This window comes from Lethenteron reissneri, chromosome 15 (genome assembly GCF_015708825.2).
Source record: "Lethenteron reissneri isolate LAM-NWPU_2019-01 chromosome 15, ASM1570882v1, whole genome shotgun sequence".
NCBI classification, from domain to species: domain Eukaryota; kingdom Metazoa; phylum Chordata; class Hyperoartia; order Petromyzontiformes; family Petromyzontidae; genus Lethenteron; species Lethenteron reissneri.
This window is the reverse complement of record NC_083793.1, coordinates 1,574,719-1,599,838: the sequence shown is the minus strand read 5'-3', so window position 1 is coordinate 1,599,838 and position 25,120 is coordinate 1,574,719. Positions and strand designations below refer to the sequence as shown.

The 25,120-nt window shown below is 47.4% G+C and overlaps 1 protein-coding gene across 12 annotated transcripts in view; it reads left to right on the top strand.

The window, feature by feature from the left end:
* The window catches only part of LOC133342575 (forkhead box protein P1-like), a 397,236-nt gene that overhangs the window by 267,008 nt on the left and 105,108 nt on the right, over positions 1 to 25,120 (top strand). For all 12 annotated transcript variants that reach the window (XM_061551765.1, XM_061551773.1, XM_061551771.1 and 9 more), the window contains 3 exons: positions 1,736 to 1,876; positions 10,255 to 10,420; positions 19,127 to 19,385. In XM_061551765.1, the coding sequence (XP_061407749.1) occupies positions 1,736 to 1,876; positions 10,255 to 10,420; positions 19,127 to 19,385 (566 nt within the window). The remainder of the gene's footprint in view (positions 1 to 1,735; positions 1,877 to 10,254; positions 10,421 to 19,126; positions 19,386 to 25,120) is intronic.

Genomic DNA, 25,120 nt, shown 5'->3' with positions numbered 1-25,120 from the left:
ACACGTGCGGGGCCTTTCTGGCACAAATCTGCCACGCACAGCGCCATCATCACAGTGATACTTGTAAACACAAGGACAGACAATTCTATACAATCAGTAAATATGTATGTACGATCTATAGTTGTTTAAAATATTAAAAATAAAAGCAAGTTGTGGCTGTGAGTTTAGTGTGCAAGTGCAAAGAGATGTATTGTTGTTGTTGTTGCTGAGTTGTAACTTGAATGTCGTGGTGACGGAGTCCTGAGTGTGCGGATTTCTTCGGGGAGATTGTTCCAGAGGTGTGGTGCTGCAAATGAGAACGATCTGTCCCCCACGGTTTTGTCTTTGCTTTTTGGGTTGTTTTGCTTGATCTGCATGATGTTTCTGAAGCAAGGTGGAGCTTGGTTGTGTATTGCTGTGGATGCGTAATGGGATGATTTTTGAAGTGTTTTGTATTTGATTGGTAGCCAGTGTAAGGGTTTTAGAGTTTGCGCGATGTGGGATGATTTCCGGAGTTTGAAAAATTAGTCTAGCGGCGTCGTTCTGGATGATTTGAAGGCGTTGCGGATGTGCCTGAGGTATGCCGAACGGTAGGGAGAGTTGCAACAAGCGATGTCAACCACAGTTCGACAGCCAGTCCAGGAATGAACTCAGAGATCACGTGACCTGTTAGCAATTATTTATCGCTGCATTTCATGTTTAAAGAAACGCATATTAATGGCTCTCAAAATTTGATGCGCGTGTGACCCTTGCGAATATTATAAGGAAATTGTTGAATCTGAAACAAGGAAACAGCTGATAATTGGTTCTTTACCCTTCTATCTGGCAACAAAACTGACACCTTTTTGCAAGGAGTCATGTTTGCATAGACCGCAATACCTGCAGTCATAATACAAACAAAAGAACATAACTCTGATAATGTGCACTGTCCTTGAAGTTGATTGGTCCACACCCGAGACAGCTTTCCTTAGAGCCTAGTCTAATATGGGTTGGACCAGATGACGCCAAAAGGCGCACAACTCAAGGACAATGCACCATCAGAGTATGAGAGCTCGGGGCAAGCATCTACACTATGGATAGTGATGGTGCATTGTCTTTGAGTTGTGCGCCTTTTGGCGTCATCTGGTCCAACCCATATGAGACTAGGCTCTAAGGAAAGCTGTCTCGGGTGTGGACCAATCAACTTCAAGGACAGTGCACATTATCAGAGTTATGTTCTTTTGTTTGTATTATGACTGCAGGTATTGCGGTCTATGCAAACATGACTCCTTGCAAAAAGGTGTCAGTTGTGTTGCCAGATAGAAGGGTAAAGAACCAATTATCATATTTTTACTGGCAAATGAGGTCCCCATAGTGAAGGAAACAGCTGTTGTCCTACGATCACTTTTCAGCCCTTGTTTTGTGCCTTCATGGTCAATTTAAAAACCCAACACATTCGACGGTAAGACTGCCTTCAAAGGAAAAATATATATAATCGGTGACATCATATGAGGACAAGAACGACCACTATCTGAAACATCGCCTATTATATATACGTTCCTTTATAAGGTCACAGTCCTATTGAAGAACGTGTTGAGTTCATTTGGTTAATTGTGCTTCACAAGCACAGCACTTTAGCAGCTGTGCCAACACAGCAGCAGCATCACCAAATAAAGTTGTTAATATTTTCCAGTGGATCGCCGCGTTTTCCCTTTTCATCGCAGTCGCATTTCTCTCCTCACTCGTCGTCGTATTTCCGCCCTCCTTGTGCCAACAGCAACTGCAGGAGTTTTACAAGAAGCAGCAGGAACAGCTACACCTGCAGCTTCTACAACAACAACAGCAGCAGCAGCAACAGCAGCAACAGCAGCAACAGCAGCAGCAGCAACAGCAGCACTCAAATAAGCAACCCAAAGAGGTAGTTTGTGCACGTGTGTGTGTGTGATTGTTAACATGAGTTAATGTGAGTTGTGGGGAGCGGTAGTGTAGCGGGTAGCGTGCTGCGCTATGAACCTGGTGACCCGGGTTCGATTCCCGCTCACGGCCAACACCAGTGACGATTATGTGAACCGGTTCTGGGCCTCCCCTAGGTCGACTCAGCCTGAAATTAGTACCCAGTGCGGTGTGTAAACATCGCCACTGGAGAGACAAAGGCGGTCGGGCGTGATTCTGGCCACCCACCCCCTCGTTTACCGTTCCAGCCTTCCTAGGTGCTCGCTAACAACACTTGCCCCTACAGTCTGGTAAGGCTATACGGGGGATCTTTATCTTTGTTAACATGAGTGGCGATAATCGTCAAACGTGAGTTCAATTCCGAGCCACTGCCTCACAATCAGTGGAAAATAACCGTACCGAGTCCTGGGACTCCCGTGGGTCGACCCAGCCCTAAATGAGTGCCTGGTGCAATGTGTAAACATCGGCACTCATGAGATGAAGGCAGTGGGGGTTGTGTTGGCCACACCACCTCCTCGCGCTCCATGCCAATCTTGAGATGTGCTCGATAACGACGCCTGCCCCAGTGATCTGTGTGGCGATACGAGGAGAGATCTTTGTCCGGTGGTTGTCAAGAGAAGACACCGGCAGTTTTCTTTCATTTCCGCAGAAGAGTCTCTGAACCACATTTTCCCAAGGGTTCTTTCTCTAAATGGCCAATGCCTACACGAATGTCTTCTTGGGATTGGACAATCAACGCAAGCAGAACAAGATATGTCACATGTGCAGAAGTCTGAGCTCCCAGAGAAGAGCCTCACATAGGACAAGGGAGTGTTGAGCCTTGATGAATAACCATCGTTATTACGTATTCTTATCATGCATTTTTATAGACGCATATGCTGCATCCAAAGTGAAGATGTTTTACATTGTCTAAAATAGTTTTGTATTTCCCACCCTGCCCAAAAAGGCTATTTACTCTTCTTGGTTCTTTCGGTAAAGTCACGTAGAAGGGAAGTAATAAAATAATAAAAATAAAACATAATAAAATAATTCTCACGACGTTTCGGCCACAACGCAAGCAGGCTATTGACTGTCAATGAAGATAGTATTTTTAACACTGATAATTAATTATCAGACTATTTATTAATCTAAGAATAGCCTCATTGAGTCTCAAGACTCTTGTTGAACAGGATGGTCCTGCATCTGGATTGTTTGGCCAATGCCAGAATAATTCTAATCAGTGTCTGGCTTCGTGTAGGAGGGGAACCGCTCCGATCCCCACGCACAGCAGGGCTAGCACTAGGAGCCACCATCTCCAGGCCACGTGTGCCAGCCCCACCTACAGAACACCTAGCAGGCCCTGGTGCTCACCCATCCAGTTCTTAACCATGACCAACTCCTGCTTAGCTTCTGAGATACCACTAGATCAGGAGCATTTGGGGTGATTTGGCCATGGGTATAGTATGTTGTTGGACATGCAATGAGAATACGAGGTATTGAATATAATGTTTTGACTGGGAATGTTAAAGGTACAAGAATGAATTTAGTACATAAGCGATTTGAACAACTGGATGCAACTCGGAGTATCTCGTGCAAAGTTCTTGACGAGATATCATGGACAGAGCTAAATGGAATTCCACGATCACCGACGTGTGTGAGAAAGGACACGGCACATAGACAGAGAGTTGTTGTTGTTGATGACGACAGTTTGGGTATCATCGAGAATAACTTTGGAAAAAATGACACCTGTTGAGATGGGTTGGCTTTACGCTTCGATCTTTTCATCCGAGCTCTTTTTGTAGAGAAGGCCTAGCAGAGTACCGCGTGAGCCTGCCACGTTACACCGGGGAGAAAGCCGCTGCTCATTTGAATGCCGGAGTCCATTCGATGCCCCCTCCCGCCCCTCGTGTCCGCATGCATGAGGCTGATTTGTAATGCGACAGGCCGTCCCAAATATTAATCTGCTCCCGCCGGATGATTTGAATTAGTGCACACGTTACACGCTGCTACAGATTACTGCGGCTGGGTTGGGGGCGAGCGAGGCAAGGGGGCGAAATGTGAAGATGGAATGAAATAAATAAATATACACAGTGAATTTGGGGGATGAGTCGGCCCTCAAACAAGCATGACCACAACGCCTGTCACAGCAATTTGTACGACATGCCCGTGTGTGCGCGCGTGTAGGTGCGTGCGGGCGTGTGCGCACGTGTCTGCATGTGTCCATGTGTATATCGCGCAGATCGAGGTGGGAAGCGGTAGTGTCGTGGTTAGAGCATTGCACTACAAACCCGGCGGACCCGAGTTCAATGACCGGCAAATCTCCCCCCGCGGATTTGTGAACCGGACCTGGGCTTCGCCTGGGTTGACTCGGCCTTAAATGGTGGCATGGTAACGGTGTTTAGACATCGGCACCGGGGAGAACAACGGTGGCTGGGCGTGGTGACGGCCACACCACCCCCTCGTGTGCCATGCTCGCCAACGCCACTTGCCCCAACAGCCAGCTCGGGCTCTATTAAGGGATTTTTAGTTTGAGTTTTCTGCACGTCCGTATTTGCGCAGAGACACGGTGTGTGTTGGCCTGGTGGTTAGTGCACTGCGCTACAATACCAGCCATCTGGATTCAGTAGCTACCCATGCGCATCTTAGCCGGGTTCTTCACCTGTCGGCCAAATACAACAAGAACCTGAGCCCGCTCCCGGTTGACTCAGCCTTGAGCAAAGCCCTTACCGCAGTGCAGGTTTTGTCATCAGCATTGGGGAAGAGACCAAGCGGGTTGCGTGTAGTTGTGGCCCCGCCGCGGGTGCTCACGGACATCGCATACCTGCATCGTCTCTCTGAGATGTATGGGAGATATCTTCACGTGTGCGAATCTGTTGTTATTTTGTGAAATCTACGTCACGCCAATCCGTATAGTGTAACAAATGCACCCTCGTCAACAATATCACCTTGTCTTGAACATGCGTAGTAGTATATAGAGTGCCAATCAGTATTATTAATAACGATATTAACCACCAATACCCTCTGAGCTAACGCGTTGATGAAATACCCTTTACCGCATGGAGATAAATGGAGCAGCGATGTCGAAAATTGCTCAATGGAATTAATCCACCACAGCGCACAGCTCTCCAACAAAATTGCCTCATTCTTGTTTATTGACGACCAAGGCAGTGAGTGCATTATTATTACACTCCTATAATAAATAAGCCACTTGGAGGGGAATGGCTTTGCAAATGTACGAAAATGCAACGATTCCTCTTTGCAACCCGGCCACATCATACTAAGTTTTATTTCTAGCTCTGCCGTGCGCTCTCGCGTCGTTGAGAATCGGGTCTGGACGCTTTTGCTGCACTTGCTCGGGAACTTGTTCAGCAACCATTTAAGTTCCCGAACAACTCGGTTCCCGAAGAAGCTCCCCGGCACTTGGAGCAAAACGTCGGACATCGTTGCCGAACAACGTGGCACGACCCGACGACACGTCGGAGGGCCCCGTTGTGTTACGTTCACGTTTCTTTTGTCCCTTCCACATCTCAAATGTCTTTTCTTTCTCCAATTTAGCGCCGTGCTCTCCTTAGCTCCACCAACTCTTATCTCGTATCGTGGCCAAGCAAAGCTCACATTTGTCATTTCTGGCTTCAGTGTCGTCCCCTTACCTTGCCTCATCCCCTAACGCGAAATCCCGCGGTATATCTCTGATGCTTATCGGCGAAAAAATCGCTCATTTTTATAAAGTGCTTTTTACTGCCTCTATGCCCCCACCCCCCAACACCTACCCGGTTCAACCGCCCTTATTTTTTATACATTGAGCACAAAACGTCGTTTGAAAAAGGAATGGGCCCGAAATTCCTGTGACAACTTGACAAGTGTTTGCGCGGTTATGTCGGCATTTTGGTTTTCGTCGCTAAACCCTCCTTGCGTCAAGAGCATCAATTCACCGCTCATTCGCAGAGGTAGTGTTTGCAAATAACGATGGTAACGTTTTCATTTCTTGCTCGGGATGTTTAGTCAATTCTTTATGAGCGTATATTAGTCATGGGGATATCCTCTTTAACATCACACATTTTAACGATGGTGTTTTGCTATATCTATGCTCACGTGAGAATGGGGGCGACAATAACCTTCATCTTTGTTGGAAGCCCCTAATTAATGATGGAAATTCCACATTACTATATCAGGCACCGGCTATGTAATTGCCAACCATTAACTTCCCAAAGAAGAGGTAACACATTTTATCTCACGAGATGGATGATCGTATATCAGTGATCATTTATTCGCCTGTTAAAGTCGACAATCGGAGGTTCAAAACGCACTGTGTTGTGTGTTGCTCGTAGCCACGATCGCCGTAGTCCACCACGCAAGCGCGCTCGCGATCACGTGTTCACGTGATCGTGCGTTAACGCGATCGTGTGTCTGCGCGTTCAACCGAGCGCACGATCGCGTGAACGCGCAGACACACGATCGCGTGCGCTCGTGTGATCATGCGTTAACGCGATCGTGCGTTTCATGCATGCAGGCTCCAAGCAGGCGAGCGATATGAAGCTATCAAGGTGCCGAGGGGTACGTGGGCGGTACGCGGCCCGCTGCCACCGCCGCTTCTGTCGTATTCGCTTTCTTTTGCGGCGGGAGAGCCGCGGTCTCGCGAGTTCTCATTTGGGATGTTTGCTAATGAATCACCCGACACCCAGGGAGGCCTTTGCCGAGCCCGAAAACACTGATTGTTCTCCGTCTCGGAGCCGCGGAGAGCCGGCGAGGGAGTTTCGTCTTCCCCTTTCCTGGAGGTGCAGTTAAATTAGCCTGACGTTTAAAGCGTGAAGCGAGCTGTGAGGTAGCAGGATGCCGGCTCGCTGATTAATTGAGTGCCTCGTTCGAGGGTAGCGATGGGCAGGTGGAGTGCTCCGCGCACTGACACCCTCATAAATCAAATTGACAGACCTCAGCGGTTCTCCTAAACCCCCTTCGCCTCCCGTGCACCCCCCCCACCCCCCTTTTCCTACTTTTTTTTATTTCAAACTGAACCACGCACTCATCAGACAGCAGCCACAGCCTGCTGCCGAAATGTAAACAGGATACTGAGAGAAATTGTCTCCGCTGATAACGGTGCCGCGCGTGAACACAATCAAAGGAAGCTGAGATTTTTGCCAGATTAAGAATCTCCTTTTGTGCGCGATGGAAAGGTAAACAAAGCAGGGTGTATGAAAACATGTGATAGCGCGGAACCTTTCGCCCGCCCGTTTCTCGACGGTTCGGACGGACACGGTCCGCGCCGCTATCTCTGTTCCTTTTCGCCGTGCATAATGGACACTTATTCCCAGATGGGCGGTCACCGTGTCAAAAAACTAAACTTTTTAACGTTGCCATTGTGATCCGCGAGCCCTTGCAGAAAGCCAGAGCAGCAGCGCGTCGAGAAACAATAAAGAGAGGGCGGACACTTTAAACAAAAAAAAACAATGACGACGGAGGGTCGTGTGCCGTATGCACGTCCAGCCGGGCGGCTGCTCTCGCGAGTACGATGGGACTTTTTTTGCGGTGGGAAGGTCGCGAGTTTAAGTCGCGGTCAAGGCGGGGGTCGACTGAGCCCACAATTAATTCACCCAGGGTCGATACAAATGAGTGGTGGATTTTTGTGAATTTCGGCGAGGGTGCTTGCCCAGTGAAGAGACTGGCCCCTGCCAAAAAAATGTGGAATTTCCACCACTGGCTGAGTGTTGGAAATGGGGGAAAACAACATCCCAGTGCTCATCTCTGCATAGAGTCATTGTTAGTTATTTCGGATTTGAAGACTCTATCTGATATTCCCACGTACGACCTCAGGCGATGTTGGGAGATGGCAAGTATTCGACGCTAAATAATTGGTGTGGCTGGTTGGCAGCCACAGCTTCACTTCCGTTTCTGTCGTCCGTGCTGAAACCCATAAATGACGAATAGTCTTGTTGGTTCATGATATGAACAGTGATGATGGAGCCCGTGGTTTGGAAAAGTGTCACAGCAGCGAGACGTTAACTACGTCGCCTGGTAAACAGAAGGTGGTGGGTTAGATCCAGACCTTGACGCCGGATGTCGATTTGGAGTTTGCTCGTCCTCTCCGTGGTCGTGTGGATCTTTCTCCAGGTCCTCGGGTTTTGTCCCTCCACAATTAGAATCAACGTGGGTTTAGATTATTTGGCTGCTACATTTCCACGTGATAAACCACTTCGTTGAGCTATCATTTGTGGCTCCTAAAAAAGAGCTGTGTAGCTAAGCGGGCCTTACCTGATGAAATGAAAAATAGTTTAGTTTATAGAAATAAATGAGTGACCTCCTTCACAGAAAAGGTGTGATTTACATTCCCGTCCCCCTTCAGAACTCATCAACGTCCCAAGGCTTCAATCCCCATCCAAAATAAATCTCTGACTCGTGGCTTAAACAAATTGCTCGCCGCATTCTTGCTGGAGAATGACTCTCCCTGCAAGTGCGATTGTTTAACTGTGGAAACATGGAAGTCACTCTGAGCCAGTGGGGCCGCCAGTTCATTGAAACATTTTAAATGGAATTCACTTGATTCTTTAAAGTAGTGACAGTTTGCAACTGGCCTCATGTCTGGTGACTGTTGAATTTCTCAAGGATTTTTACCACATTTTGTCTGATAGCTTTAGCTATTTTTTTACCATTGTGTATGATATTTTACCAAGATTACAGAGACATTTTACACGGGCAAAATTATTTAAAACATCTGTATTAAATGGTAAGAGTTAGTTTTCTCACTATATATGTTTTGTCATGTTTTTTTTTGTTAACTACATTTTCAGTACAGGCGTAATCAACAATAAAACATACTCATGGGGCCTTTCTTGCCAGTATCCAAATGTCAGAATTGATTTTACCCAGGTGTTACGATGTTAAAACACCAAAGAGAAACCGTTTGCAAAGATTTATGCCTGCATTAACCACACATACTTGTGGCGAACATGCAAACAAAAACATGCCCTGCTAGCATATGCATTGTCTTTGCAACTGAGTGGTCCACATCCGTGAAAGCTTCAAACCCGTGAAAGCTTCAAATGAAAATTAATATTTGCCTTTCAATGCAGTTCTCGACTGCACATTTGCCCTTTGTTCTCGTAAGCTAAAGGTAAAGACACAGCCCTGCGATAAGTTGCTCATTCCACCGCTGGTCGAAAGGCCTCTCGCTTGAGGGTGTCAGCATCTTCAGAGCTCCCTCTAGTGGAGGGTATTTGGCCTACTCTTCCATGTTGGCCTCAGACACCATGGAAGACTTAACAATACCCACACCCTACCTCACCACCCACGCACTGCTGATAGACTAACTCCGACGCCCATTTACGCTGCTTGCTGTGGCAGGGGAGGTGGGGAAGGGGAGCTTAAGAAACTTGCACCGTTGTTGCAGCTGACCGTGCCAGGAGATCAAACCGCGGCCCTTTCGATCGCAAGTCCCAGTCTGCTCACCATTAACACGTACCATGGCAGCCTAATGTTACGGTAAAATGTAAACGATATGTCACGCCCCACACTTTTTGATCACCTTTTCGGCAGATCTGCGCACACATCAATCGCAAGCATTTTCCGAGCCGACTGACAAGCCAGCCAACGCTGTTGACTGCCTCTGTATTGTTGTTGTTATTGTTCAGTGCTTTTAGATTTAGTTTTATCAAATGCGTGGGCTGGTAATGCACACCACCTGTGTGGATTTGTGGCGGTAATGTTGATGTATGATGATGATGATGTTGTGTGTGACATGAACACCTGCATTGAAATTCATTGATGCCTCAGCAATTTTTCTTTAAACGTAGCCTAAACTTTTCAGTGAAATACATAATCATCGGAGAGGTCAAATATTCAACATTAACCTATGAACTTTAAGGTTGGTTCTCCAGGGTTCTTGTGAGTGCAAAAAAACTTTAAATAAAACATTGCGTGCATGTGTGTGCGAGCATGCATGCGTGTGCACGCGTGTGCGCGTGTGCACGCGTATATTAACGTGCGTACATGTGCATGAATGTGCAGGTATACGTGTGTTTGTCCGCGTGTCCTTGTGTGCGCGTGTGTTTATGTACGCGCGTGAGCGTGTGCGTGCACCACGTGCGTCCATGTGTGCATGTGACACAGTGGGGGCGCACAGGTGGGTGCATCTGCCGGTCATCTCGGAAAGTTCACCCAAAACACCTGGACCTGTCCCTTGACCCCCGCCTGCCAGCGAGCCTTCGGCAATTCAAATGATATCTTCAAAGTGCACCTAGTCTTTGCGCAAGCAATTTGGTGGCATCACTGTCACTTAGCGGGGAATGGCAGCTGTCGTCGTCGTAGTTGTTGTAGTAGTTTTTTGTTGTTGTTTCATGTGTGTGTGTGTCTGTGCGTCCCTTGCCGTTGCAGCACCAGCAGCAGCAGCCGCAGCCGGCTCAGCATCAGCTAGCGGCGCAGCAGCTGGCTTTCCAGCAGCAGCTGCTACAGATGCAGCAGCTGCAGCAGCAGCACCTGCTGAACCTGCAGCGGCAAGGCCTCATGCAGCAGAGCCTTCCCCGGCCTGGGCTTCAGCAAGGTGCGTGAGCGTTGCAGAGTTGCTGGAGTTCCACGATCATCTAGACAATAAAAAGGCGCTCAGCTCAAGTAGAAATTGATGATATCACCGTAGCGCTCACAAACAAAGGTCTGAATATTAACAAAAAAATTTTTTTATAATGAAGTCCAGAAACCATAGGTTTTGGTAGGAAATACAAGGATCAATTGCTTTTTGGGTTAGGCCACGTGGTTGTTTTAAAACGACTCCTTGGCCTGACCCGACAAGCAAATTAGGATTGGCTGTGAAATCTTATGCTGGGCCAACGTTGCCATGTTTATTGAGATTGTACAGACGGAAGAAAGTTTAAAATCAGTGCACGTGAGAGCCTCGACGGTTTACAGATCAGAAAACGTGGGCGCTCACAATGGTGCAAACACCAAAATGTGTGCAAGTTAGTGTACAGAGATGCACGCTTGTAATTAAACGGAGAGACAGGAAGATTCACAGTTGGATTAGAGAACAAGCATGCACCCCTGCACGTTGTCCTTCCCATCGCACCTCCGATTAGCACGGTTGGCTACATAATGGTGCGAAATAAGTTCAACACAAAGATGTAACTTTAACTGGCAGGAAAATGAAAACGCCTTAATTATTGACTGAGTGACACCCAAAGTAAACCGAGCGCATCCGATAGGTCGTCCACCGAGGAGATGGAGCGATGGAACCAGTCCGTGTGCAGGAAATAGAGAGATTGCTGTGCCACGTAACCAGTAAATAGAGCACGCCTGATGATGACGATGACGATGAGATATAAACAGGTGCCCTCAGCAGCAAGTGTAGTAGTACAAGTCAACAGGTGTCGTGGGAAAATGCCAACATGGTAAAGGTTAAGAGTTTTAAATTCAGCACGCGGCTAAGACAACCATCACCATATGCATTACCCAGGTATGGATGTGTGCTCAGTGAATTGTGTGTGTTCGTAGTCCAAACAGCAGCTTCCAAAGGCTATGGGGGTACGAGTGTATGACATTAAAATTCTTGAGAATAATTCAGCGGGGCCCTAACACCTTCCAGACAATGTTTCATCCCATCTGCTTTGCCCTGTGAGTGTGTGAATGCGTGTGTATGTGGGCGTGGAGGGGTATGGGGAGTGATAGTGTGTATTGGTTAGTGCGCTGCACTAAAAACCCAGCGTACCCGAGTTTGATTCCCGCTCACGGCTAACACCAGTGATGATAATAATTATCTGAATCAGTCCTGGGCCTCACCTAGGTCAACTCAGCCTCAAATGAGTACCTGGTGCAATGGGAGACGAAGGTGGCTGCGTGTGGTGCTGGCCACCCACCGCCTCGTGTGCCGTGGCGGCCTTTATAGGTGCTCGCTAACAGCACTTTCTGTGCAGGCTTGAGGGAGGGACCGTTGTATGTGTACATAGTTAAAGGCAGTATCAGACATTTCCAGTTTTTTTATTTTCTAACCGGTCTCTGCTGGCAATTGAAATTCACTGCTAGGACAATTCTATCCCAAAAGAGCATGTCAAAATAACTAGTCTGCAATGTTTTATTAATTAATGCCATACAATATGCACAGCGAATGTAGAGAGGGTTGAGCATTCTGCTAAATAATTTGAAAGTATTGTCCTCGTTCTTTCCCCTTCATTTAAGTTGTTTGGAATCGGTGAATATGAAATTTGTTCTACATTTGTGGTGATCATCTTCGTTAAAGGAAGGTAGCACTTGGCTGAGTTGAATGTATGTGTGTCAGAGTGTGAATGTGTGTGTATGTATGTAAACAACTATAAATATTTTTATTTTTATTTTACAAGGTGAAGCCCACCGAGCTGCAATGTAGCTATTTTCCAGAAGCGACCCGGCCACATATGATAGCTCAACTAAGGGACTTATCACGTGGACATTTATAGCAGCAGCCAAACGCATCTTGATTATAAATGTTGGAGGTGGGAAACCAGAGGACCCAGAGAAAAATCCACGCGACCACGGGGAGAGAAACACGCAAACTCCAAATTTATAGGCTTCAGGGTTGGGATCGAACCCACGACCTCTTGCATACCAGGCGAGGTAGCTAACATCTCGCCATGTGCGTGATGTTGACACGGGGAGCAGTAGTGCCGTGGTTGTCGCACTGCGCTACAAACCCGGACGACCCAAGTTCAATTCCCACTTAGGGCCAATAACAGTGACGAATTTCTGAACTTGTCCTCAGCCTCCTGTGGGTCACCCCAGCCTTAAATAAGTATCCGGTGTGGTGTATCAACATCAACAAAGGGGAGACAAATGCGGTTGGGCATGGTGCTGGCCACTCACTCCCTCATGTGCCATGTTGGCCTTGATATGTGCTTACTAACAGCACTTGCCACAACAGTCTGTGGAGGTTATAGACGCGATCTTTGTCTTTGTAGCGTATATGCCAATTTTTGACAAATCTGGGCCAAATTTTGAATGTGTAGTCCAGTGGCGAACACATCAACTAAAACGGATGTTTTTGTAAATTTCTGCAAAAGTTTCCACTTCTGAATCCATGCTGATTTAGGCTTTGTGTATTTGCATGATTGTACAGTTATTCAAATGTTTAGAAGTAATAACTCATATAGAAAAGTAGTGGGAACTACTAAACAAGATAAATACAGTCATGGAAAACAACTTTGGACATACAGCATGTTTTTGAACTCAGTCTTGACGAGCAGATTCATTACTAGGAGGTGCAATGCACAGTCGAATTGTCGCAATTAATGCTGCCTCTGTGCACTTTACACTGTTTTACTTCATACATTAAATATTAGGAGCAGTGGCAGAGTGGTTAGCACACTGCGCCATGAATCCGGCGACCTCGTTCCGATTCCCGGCCATGGCTAACGTCAGCGGTGAGTGAAATCCAAACTCATTTCCGGCCTCCTCTTCGCAACCCACACGAATAAACTCCGGCACATCACGGTTAATTAAATGTCTGGCATGGCGTGAGGAGGCCTTCGTCCGGCAGCGGTTTCACAATGGGCTGTCAATTGTTACTGCTCACTGCCTGTAGAGAACACGTGGTTCTGCAGCGGAAAGTCAGAGACAGCCGTTAATGTCCTCCTCCTGTACCCGGATTTTAACCCAGAATCCGAGCGGTCGTCTCACGCGGCATTAGCAAACCCTGAGCCACCCCAAGCACGTTAAGAGGCGGGGGGGGGGGGGGGGGGCCTTTCTTGAAAGTCTGTTTGTCTTTGCTCTTCAAAGCTATGGCACAGACATTTGATTGGCTTTGGGAATACATTAACAAGAGAGCAAACAAAGATCTTGAAACCCTCAGTGGCATGTGGATCGTGATGGGGATTATCTCAGGCAGTTGGAACTGACATCGCCTTTGGAGGTGTGAGGAGATGGGCAGATTTGGAAGGCTCGGGACATGTTCCTCTCGCTCATGTTCAGTTGCAGGGCTTTGGTGCTCCTGTGGAGGCACAGACTTCCTTTGAGAGTGAAAGGTTTCGAATAGCAAACTGAGTGCGTACAATTTAGTCGCTTTGGTAAGTTGTAAAATAGATGTTCCGAGTTGTATTTTTGCTTAAGCAGGCGAGAACTCGGAAGAGATCAGGCGATAGTCTAATTTTCAAGGGTGAACTGGGGGTATTAGTCTGCCAGTCGGAGGAAGCGCTTGCTACCTAAGTTCCCAACTGAGTCATTTGCGGTGTTATTTTGGAATTTGGTCAAATTGTGCCTTTGTTGCAGCTGTGATTAGAACTGGAGTATCACCTCTTTTGCGAGTCCTTGGCCTCATTCCAGTCAGCAATGACTTACCTACATAGTGACGCACATAGCGATGTGCGATTTGTAACACAAATATGGAACGATATATGACATTTGTCAAATGAGTACGACTGCATCGTTTTTCCCGGCTGGGCTGTACGGCTCTCCGCTGCGTTTCGGGTCACTCCGCATGCTGTTTGGCACAATGTCCGACGTTTCACTCCACCTTTTAGGAGCTTCTTCAGGAACTGAATAGTGTTGTGGAAGTGCTTAAATTCAGTTCCTGAAGGAAGGTCCCAAGAATGTGAATCTTTATGAAGACTGTCTGAGCAGGAATCCGATGAGCTATGAAGCTCTTTTTCACAGATGTCTAGTATGGGTGGGTCAGAAACCGCACGCCACGACCCAGAAAAACGTCGGAGGTCTGTACGGCGCAAGCGCGACAAACCTACGCAGTGCGAAAGTCTTAAGTTCGGAACCGAGCAGGGGGAGTGAGCAAGTCGTGAAACAGAATTCCAGTCCCTCAAGGTCAGAAGCAGAAGCAGACACTTGGCCTCCGCTTAGGTGACCTCTGAACCCAGCCCACTTTGATGTGATGCTGCAAACATAACACATATCGTCCGTATTTTCTAAATATCGCAATGTCATAATTATCGTTGCTCATTTTATTTCTCTTCATGATTTTCTTTCGAGACAAAAATCAGTCGTGAAATAAAAAAACGCAATAATTAAAGTTGTAAATCATCCGTAGCATTCACCCTTCGCTAAATGCTTTTTGCAATGAAAATGACAACATCACAGTTATAAGACATCATCGTTTTAAGATTTAGTTTAATAGCTTAATTATATTTAGTGTAACTAAAAGCATTGTGCGTTATACGCGTCATATATTGAAATGATTAGAAAAGCCTTAGGGCCGTGTTGAGTTGAGCGAACGCCGGTTTGAAAACAAGTTTTAAAGTGATATTTATTCAGGCAATAGGCACATCAAATCACAAAAAAGCGACACAATCACAGCAGCATGAAAAAGCACCGTTACAAAGTTAGGGGGGGGAGGGATCCCGATATCGCCGTTCGCATCGTGAAATTTGAAATTATATCACCCCAGCCTGAGTGCTTAGCGCAATGGCACCACGGCCGCGCGTGGCGGGGTGGAGCGAGAAGAACTCGTAGCTTCTGGTGGGACCAACATCGGCGGGCACTGGCGGCGCGGATGTGACGAATGGATCTTCCGTAGCGACTGCCGTGGTTATTGATGGCTGTGCTCTCACTTAGCCCTGCAGGCACGGTGTCCCGATAGCGATCAGATTGTTTGCTTGAAGGGTGCACAACATTCAACGCCTCCCTTGATTAAACGCTGTGTGTCGGAGCAAGAGAAGGAGGGCTTCGGATTATCCGTGTCCCGATAAGATTTTTTTTTTAAATATGTACATGTATTTTTCATGCAGTATTCTCTTTCCTTGTTTTTATCGCGGCATCTCGGGGGTGTTTCCATTGAGCCGTGTGTGTGCACGCGAGGAGGAGTAGGACGGGTCTTATCTCAACAAGTCTTTGACGCGGCTCACGCTCAGCAACACCGACAACAACAACGACGACGACAACAATATTATCGTCGTGCGCATTTAAGCAATTGGTCTCACAATCACCGCCGCCCCACGGGCATGAAGCGGCAACGGCCTCCCGCGCCACGCTCGAGCGCGCCACTCGAAACCGCACAGCGACTGCGGCCTCCATTATAAATCCTAATGATAGGCAGGTTTTGGGTTTTATTTTTTCTCGTTATAGGGGTGGGATACGCCAATGGGGGGGGGGGGGGTGCGTGCAGTCTACCCCATTTGCGCGGTGATGAATAGTGACAGATATGGGGCTTTAGCCACGTCCATGCGGCTGCGGTGTTACCCACAACGCGCACGCAACCCAACGATTAATCGCCGTGGTTCCACCGCGGGGTTCGCAGCCAAGTACCGGGGTGTTGGGAGGCGCCGGGTCACAGCCGCCGCGTTTAACTCGGGTGGGGGGCACGGGGGGGGTAAACGCTGTAATGTGCCTTGGCCTAGGCGACGATGCTCAAAGGTAGCATTTCGTTAAAAAGCTCCCGAGTGTCGTATCCCATTGCTCGCCCTTCATAGTTCAGCGCTGCTGCTGCCGCTGGCTGGCTGTGTGTGTTTTGCTGTAGATGGCCAACGTATCGCCACGTGCTTCATGAAACGAGGCTGGCTCGGGACTTTCCCTCCGTCTTCTCGTATAACCGAATAGTTGTGAAGGTCGTGAGTTCGCTGACGAGTCAGGGTGTCAACTCGGGGTTTCATGTCGTCTCACCAAGACAAAGAGACAACCAATCTTCGTCACACCTCATCGACACTGAGTCACAGTGTCAGTGAGGTGGTATTTCTCTCCATTGGTTGCCCTGAGCCAGTGGTGGTAATTCCACAATACCGTGGTAGGTGCCAGTCTCTCTTAATGTCTTAATGGGTGGAAGAAGAAAAACACTCAGCACCGTTCAAGGGGAGCGGTGGCATGGTGGTTAGCGGCGCTGCGTGACGAGCACGGCGACCCGAATCCGTAGTCCTGCCACGGCCAGCATTGGTGGCGAGTGAGTTCAGAACAATCTGTCCTCCCCCCCCCAACCTTCACGGACCTACACTCACCAGTGTGGTGAAATGTGGTCAACCATCCTTCATAAACAGCATGGGGGGGTGGGCTTCACCCCACAGTGGATACAAAGAGGGCTGTACATTAATATTCGGTAGTTATATTGCTATAAAACTGGCATTCATTTTACCATGTGACTATGTTGAGAAAATGAAGCGGTAATGCTTAAATGTGAATGCCTCGCATATCTGGTGGATATTAAATTCACTATCTTTTACAGCAAAGCGTGTCATTATTTTAAACGTCACTTTGTTACGTATTGCGATGTTGTGCTTTGGTACTCAAAGATTCCCCCTCGTACTAGCGGATCTCTCCCTTCCGTTTAGTGCCGAGTAATTCGCGTTACGTTATCAGCGCGGTCGCACGCGCACAATATTACGGAATAACTTAATTTACAACACCATTCTTTATTAAGCCTCACATGTATGTGTTTCTTTTTTTAATTGACGTTTGGATTTTCCCTCTCAATTTATATTAATCAGGAAATAATGAGATTGTGCATTGGCGCGGTGTTACTTTGCAGCTCTGGATCTCAATTAATACCAATTCCTCAGCCGTGTTTTTTTTTGCTCACAAGACTGCTAAAATATCCAAATTAATTTGAAGGCAAATTTTTTTCCCTCAACTCGCACAAAATGTCCGTCATCGGCGTGCAGTTGCCGAGTTAAATCGCGCAAAGCGTGAATACGGTTGCCGTCGTGCGTGGTGAGGCTCACGTTATTCTGTGTCCATGAAAGGTGGTTCATTCTGTCGTGCTCAACCTGTGCGCGTTCGTCTGTGTTACCGACTCTGTCCAAGGGATCGTGCGGTACTTTGCATTCACCGGCCATGAGTCGCTCGTACTATTGAGTTTTCTCGTCAATATTTATGCAAGAAAGGGCCACTGGCCTAAAAAGAAGTAATTTTTTTTTTACTCTCACTAATGAAGATGAGAATGAGTACATTTGCAATGGATGGAAATCTGAGATTAATAACCTCGGCGGGCTATTGTCTGTTTAAATAAAGGGCAGTGAATATAAATTGCCAATTCGCTCCGAGACAACAGCCAAAGTGTCTCTCAGCCGAACTGGGCATGAGCGGCGCACATCTCGAGTGGGCTGTACCAGAGGTCACAACCGGGTACCTGATACCCGTACCCTACCCGATACCCGTACCTGGCCGGGTACGGGTACGGGTACCCATTTGCGACCCTGGTGCGGCCGGGTACGGGTACGGGTAAGGAATCAAAACCCGTTTGCGACCTCTGGGCTGTACCAGGGCATCGGCCGGCTGCGCAAAAGCTCAGGGCCCCCAAGTAGCCCAAGGGACTCCGCGGAGGTTCGCGACAAAAACAGAGGTGAACAATTTTTTTTCTCAAACTCAGATATTTTGAAATATCCCTTCATCCTAATAACACTTTTCGAAACAATTGTGATTGTAGTTCGTCTATAACCTCAATGATTTTACACAACTGTGATGTGAATTGAGTTATGTAGTTTATACAGCGTATAATGTTTGTAGTTGGGTGACAACACCCAAACGTGATGTCTGATAGCTGCCTTCAGTCGGATAGGACCGGCACAGTCGTCTCCTCGTTTCCATGGCAATACTCAGGCAGTGATTTAAATATATACTTTTTTACTTATTTACCCACGAGAGCCACACTGAGATCTGGGTTGTTATTTTGTGACGTTTCTCAGCCAATTAATGATGAGTGGTGTTTATTATGCAAGTGGGGAGGAAACCTGAGCACCTGGAGAAAACCCAAGCATATGACGGGGCATTACTCGTATTCCATTCAGATGGAAACAAATGGCAATTAGTCCACTTGCTGTACCGCCTACTCCTGGCGAGCCAGGGGTATTGCAGATCCTCGACGCCCACGGGAAGGGAGTTCCACGGCATCTGTGCGGTGATCCACCAACCCTCACTGCCGCCTCGACAGTGCTGCTGGATGACAGGCCACGTGTGTAGCCACCGCCGCTGCCGCCGCCCGTTCTCTCCGTGACATTGGCACAAAGTGTTACTTGTCTTTGTCAACCGCCAAAGGGAACCTCGTGCTGGGTCTAACAGGGATTTACATCAATCATACATCAATATTTATTTTACGTGCCGATATCGCTCTCAATGAAGTCGGCAATTGGTACACATTGCAGCAGGGGGCACGGAGCAACAGGAATGAAACAAAAATAAACCTCGTCACACCCTCGACGGCTACCACCGACTGAGCAAAGTAAATTGCCACCACGTGTGAAGTAAAGTGCGACCGTGCGCTTTTCAACGTTGCGACCTGCCGGCAACCACTCTCCGGTTACTGCTGCGGTAACCGCCCCGCTAACCGCCGTTGTCGTCTGCCGTGCGCTGGCGCCAGGCCTCATCCCCGCGGAGCTCCAGCAGCTGTGGAAGGAGGCGGCGATGGCGTCGCACAGCTCCGAGGAGCCACCCCCGCACCTGCCAGCGGCCAAGAACGGAGGCCTCGACCTCTCGCTGGGAGGGTCCATCGGCTCGGTGACCTCCTCCGGCTCCTCCATGTCGTCGTCCACCGTCTCCAAGACCTCCCCCAGCCTGCCCTTCCCGTCGCTCACCAACGGGCAGGCGGGCCCGGTGAGCCACTCTCAGCGGCGGGAGAGGTGAGTTGGCCAGAACGCCGCGGGGACCGTTGCCGTTGGCGAGGGCCCCGCTCGCCATTGGCTCGTTGACAATCGTTTTGCTTCGTAGAGTTGGAAGCAGTTAACCGGTGCAGAACGACGATGATGAACTCAGTTTTATATCACACAATCCGCACAAGGCCTCAAAGCGCTTTCCATCCAAGTGACTGAGGCAGCTTGTAAAAACGGGTGAGTTTTAAGACGATATATGAAAAGTGTAACAGGCTCAGATTTCCTCATGGATGATGATGATGATGCTCGTGCGCGCTTTTGGTATTTGCGAAATTCTTATGGCACTACGTTTCAAAGATTGGTGCAGTCCGCCAGTAGGGGGGGGGGGGGCGATGTTACCACGTGGGTTTTAGCAATTGAGAAAGAAGGTCGTGATGGTCAGGTGTGGCATTGACCCGATTGACCACTTGAGCCTGGATTTTCATTGGCCATGGCTCAGTAGACGGCCACTCGGTTTTTCTCATTTGACTTGAAATCATAACTCCTGCCTTAAATGAGCATGGCATGGCACTCTTTACCATTGGGTGCACTGGAGCCAGTGGTGGGAATTCCATACTTCCTCTGGCAGGGACCAGCACCTTATCAAAGACCAGCGTCTTCATAGAAGACCTACTTGTGGTTCCTTGGCAAACTGTGACACTTGGTTCATCGCCAATCATTAACCTCAACCCATAGACAAATTTCATCCTTAAATAGTTGACGGCTGTAAACCTGCGCTCGTTGAGAACCGTTTTTATCACCAATTAACAACAGCTAAACGTGCATAATTAACTTTTGTTAACTTTAGCCTCAGAGACAGCAGTTAACCCCGATCGATGGATCGATGGGCCGCTGTTAGCACCGCTTCATTGACGGCTGTTATTGTTTGCCTTGTGGTCTGTTGACACCGTTGTCGTTGACTAGCTGATGGCCGTCAGCCTTGCGCTTAAGAAACTCCTCAAGGGAACTGACGAAATGTCCCACCGCATGACCCTCCTGATGAACGGGAGTCTTTGTACTCGCCTGGATAAGTGCGGTACGTCACCATGGACCGTCCAGTAAATCACTGCAGTCTGCGTTCCTTCAATGGAGGGGGAATAGCAAAGCTACGCAAACTCTCTCCCGAAGATCTCTCCTCTTGGCTTGCAGACCCCAAGATTGGCATGCGGCTCCTGAACGCAGTGCCATACGCAATAATGGCATATTAACATTGCATATTAACATTGCATATAAAGCTTGACTCTCCAAGTCGCACTGACTACTAATAACCTACCCGTTCACTTACGATGTTAATTTTGATTCACTAACGATCTGCGGTGAATGTTAAGAGCCGTTCGTAATGAATCAGGGAAAGCTCTTAACCTTGTCTCATAGACAACAGTTAATCTTGACTCGTGTAGCAGTTACCCTTGTACTCAATGAATATCTGTAATGAGAGTTCCATTGTGAGCGGAGGTCAAGAGGCACACGTGAGTGAGAGGCAGAAGTAACGAGCAGTACCACATTCTGCGGATTAAAGGACGTGCCGGGAAGTCAGACGTACTCTCCTCCCCCCCCCCCTATATGTTGACACTAACAACAACAACCACACTTACGTGACTAAATACAACACGGGTGAACGTGCGTTAACATCACACACGCTCAGAATGTATCGTGGTGCTCATCACGATATGAACTGCTAATGTGGTATTGTCTTACAAATGGTGCACAATGCCGTGAGTCTCGAAACTGTTTGGCGCACTGAGCGCAATTGGGGGTTCTGCGCAACCGACCAATGTGCTTGTCGGGAGAAGCAAACCACGTGGATCATCACCTGAGATGCCCTGCAGCACCACAATGCCACTCCCCAAGATTTGGCAATGCCAACACCAGAAGCGGTGGCCTGTGCAGAACATTGGGAAAAGGCGATATGGGTTGGACAGGAGACACGAAGAAGACTGAGTGCCGACTTACAGACCAGGCGCAATTGTAAACTTGCGTGTGCCAGGTGTCATAGCAGGCCACAAATCACGTGACGTACCCCCCAACATTTGCTTTAAATTATTGAGAGAGAGAAAATATATATCGTGTCATATTGTAGATTTCTATCGAGGCGATCGTCACAAATAGCCAACATTTATCCACTCTCTCTCTCTCTTAAAAGACAAATCCATTTGTTCAAATTCGTTCCAGGTTTTGAGTGGAAAATGTGTCCTGTTACACATGTCTATCACGTGTGGGCATTAAGCATTTGTTCGGACTTCTCAAAATGTTCTGGTCACCAGCACCGAGCGAATGATTATACTTGTGGGCGAACATCATGGGTAGAAAAAACCCGATTTTTCCAGCGGCAGGCATCGGGTTTTTTCTTTAATACAATTAAACCCGATTTCGGGGAATTAAAACCTGGTTTAATGAATACGAAACTCTGATCCAAGGCTTAGGCTGCTTCCTCGTCAGTGCTGGTATCGTACTCGGGGGGGCCGTCGGGCACGGGGTAGTCATAGCATGCGGCGGGCAGGTTGGTCTTGATGAACACGAGCTTCTCCACAATCGTGGGCACCGCCAGTGAGTTCCTTAGCTTGGAATGGATGAAGCCCATCGTTGAGAAGTTGGCGAAGTGCGGTTCTGCAATTATAATCAATTAAACCGGATTTCTCCCAATCTCAGATGATCGGGTTTAATATAAAAAGGCAATTAAACCCGATTGTAAAAAACCTGACTGTGCCACCCTTGGCGAACATGAGCACTCGCATCGTTTAGCCCACAAGTTCGATTCTACATTTTTCCTCCCCCCCCAAGCCTTAAACTAAGCAAAGATTTATTTGACCTGAAATTGCCAACTACTGGTAACTTTCCAATGCTGATTTCGGCCCACAGTTTGGTATTTATTTTAAAATAACATGCTCTTGTAGAATAATTGTTGCTCGTGAGTGCCTCCTTATAGGGAAGTTTTTTTTTTTCTGGAAAGCATTTGTGCGGGTTAAGAATTTCAGACTTGCCAGACATTTATTAGCATACAATATACCATAAGTGGAGTGATTATAGCAATCCGGAGCAGTGAAACATCGGATGTGCTATTTAAATAGCAGACATATAAGGATGAACAAATGTTAAAAACAAAGTGCCTCTGTATGTTGTGCATGTGTGTGTCTAATGTGTTGCTTTTTGTAATTTAAACCACTTGGTATGTGCCATGCCTTCCATACACCAGACTGCAATCATTACAAAATTGCCTAACTTTTCTGTTGCAATTTATAGCTTTCTTTTAAACGTAATGCAATGAAATTAATTTCAGGTACAGTGTCGGTGGTGTCTGGCTGGGTGTTGATGTGGAAAGTTGTGAATTACATTCCTGGTTCGTGGTGAAATTGAACCAATCATCCCTCATTGGCTGATAAAAACAACCCGTACCACTTCGTGGGAGGTCCACCGTTGGTTGAACATTAAAATGTGACATTTTTCACCACTGCCGTTACGTATGAGCACCATGCGTCTAAAAATTATTGTTAAATTGGCAATTGTCCATTCAGGTACGGCACATTCAGGTTGTTGTTGTTGTTGACATGAGCCTGTAGCGTTCCACTGCTGGCCTCATGCCTCCCCAAGTCTCTCCCACTCGCCCCTCCCCTTGGCTGTGCCTGTCCAGTTGTGACCTGTCCACTCATGACCTCCGAACTCTGTGACGTTGTCTCGCTGCTGCTGCTGCTGCCATCGCTTCTGCTTCTTTGTCACTTCCCTCTCGGTCTCCGCTCTCACGGAGTTCGTTCCGTCTCTTGTCGGTTGTTCCCCTGCTGCCCACGTGCGCCGGGATCTCTTTCTGCTTTGGCAGCAGCGTCGCTGAGGCCCTGATGCTCGTGATGTCTTCATTCCTCAACCCATCTGTCTCTTCGTCTTACTCTGAACGTACTTATTTCCATAGATCATCAGCAAAGCTTGTTGTGTCCATTACTTATTTATTTGTTAAGGACCATGTCTCTGATCCATGAACTAAAAACTGGCAACATGCACGTAGTTTTTAAATTGTCAAAATCAGATATTAAAATTGGTTTTACCCAAACTGTTGAAGCTTATATTGGAGTGCCTCGTTCAAGTGTTTCTTACCAAGACACAGTCAATAAAGTTTGTAGTGCCCAATCATATAACTTTTTGCAACCAGATCTTAATTAATTGCTAGTGTTAGCATATTTACAGGATAAACCTCGAGATCATAAAAAATTGATTGTTTCTTTACAAAACACTTCATTAACAAATGCATATGTTGTCGACTGCTATTCAGGAGAACCATATGTAGAATGTAAACATATGGGTTGTAAAGATGTCTCCTTTTACGTCTGTTTATTCGACTTTGACATCTGCATTAAAACCGCTGGTTTAATGACAAATATGAGCGCTTGGATCCTAAATGCACACTTAACAACGTGTAAAGAGAAAGTGGTAGTAACGATGAGCGCATGTAAAGTCTGCATTTGTGACGATGACTTAAAACAAATCTATATTCCAAGCGGTAGCAATCGTGTTTATTTTGATTGAACGGGTGGTTTAACTTACACGTCTTTTTCCTAAGCCAGAAAAGTCCCGTTGTTGCTATGAAAGAAGGGCCATTGACCGACAACGACACCGATTACGCGCAGCGTATTGCTTTCGTTTTTAAGGCCACGGTGTTGTTATTGACAGGGAACGTGTTGAGTTGGTGTTGTTGGCTGTGCTTCTGCACCGCTGCCAACGCGGCAGCCGCAGCAGCAATCACCCCGTGATTTGCTTCATTGGTGCGTGCGGTTCGGCTGCTCGGATGCCCTCCCTCCACGCGCTAACGCCGCCGCTTTCGTCTGCTCTTGTCGCGTCCGCTGTCGTGGTGGTTCAACTGACTTGTGGAAGCGGAGCGCTGTGTGATGTTCACCGGCGTTGGAAGGCAGAGAGGTCTATTGAAGTGACTCCACATCTATGTCTGGCGGTGTCATCTGCGCAGAGCGTTCTCCCACGCGATGAAATGCTCTGCTGGCAGGAGGCATTCGACATCTCTTCCCTTTGGTGCTCCAGTACAGTCATTGTTGTCAACATCATCAGCGGCAGCCATGGTCAATCCGCTGCTGGATGAAGGCCTCCCCGAGCCTCCGCCACCATCGCCGCCCCCACCCCTCACATTGTTGCGATGCAACAATCTGTGCAGCACCTGCACTTTAACTGATTTCATCGCTCCATCTCCCCAGTAGACGTTGCCTTCTCGAATATAATTACCGAAATACAATTATTGATGAAAAAGATACAACATGTTACAATTCATTAGACACATTTTTTTGGCTTAATTGTGCGTAAATAAATAAGCGTACCTCGCTCCCTCGTATGAATAAAACATGCTTTTTATGCAAATACGAAATTAACGAATGTGATTTGTTTAATTCCACTTCGTTTTGTTCTCTCAAGGAAAGCGTTTGTATGAAATCCATAATGCTCATTGTCTGTCAGCTCCACGTTGCATTAAAGTTTGATCTAATTAAACTAATTCACTTACACTTGCCTTAATGAACTGTTAGGAATTCAATTAGCGGTTGATTATCATATTTACGTAACCCCTTCCTCTTAGCGCACGATTATTAGCATAAATAGCAATTTGCGTAATTAGCAACGCCGTTAATTACCCAAGAGCAATTAACAGCGCTCAAATATAAAGGGCATGCGCTCACCTCCAACAAGAGGCGTGCATCTTCAGCGTGGCGTCTGGATCAATGCGAGCGAATCCTTCGTGG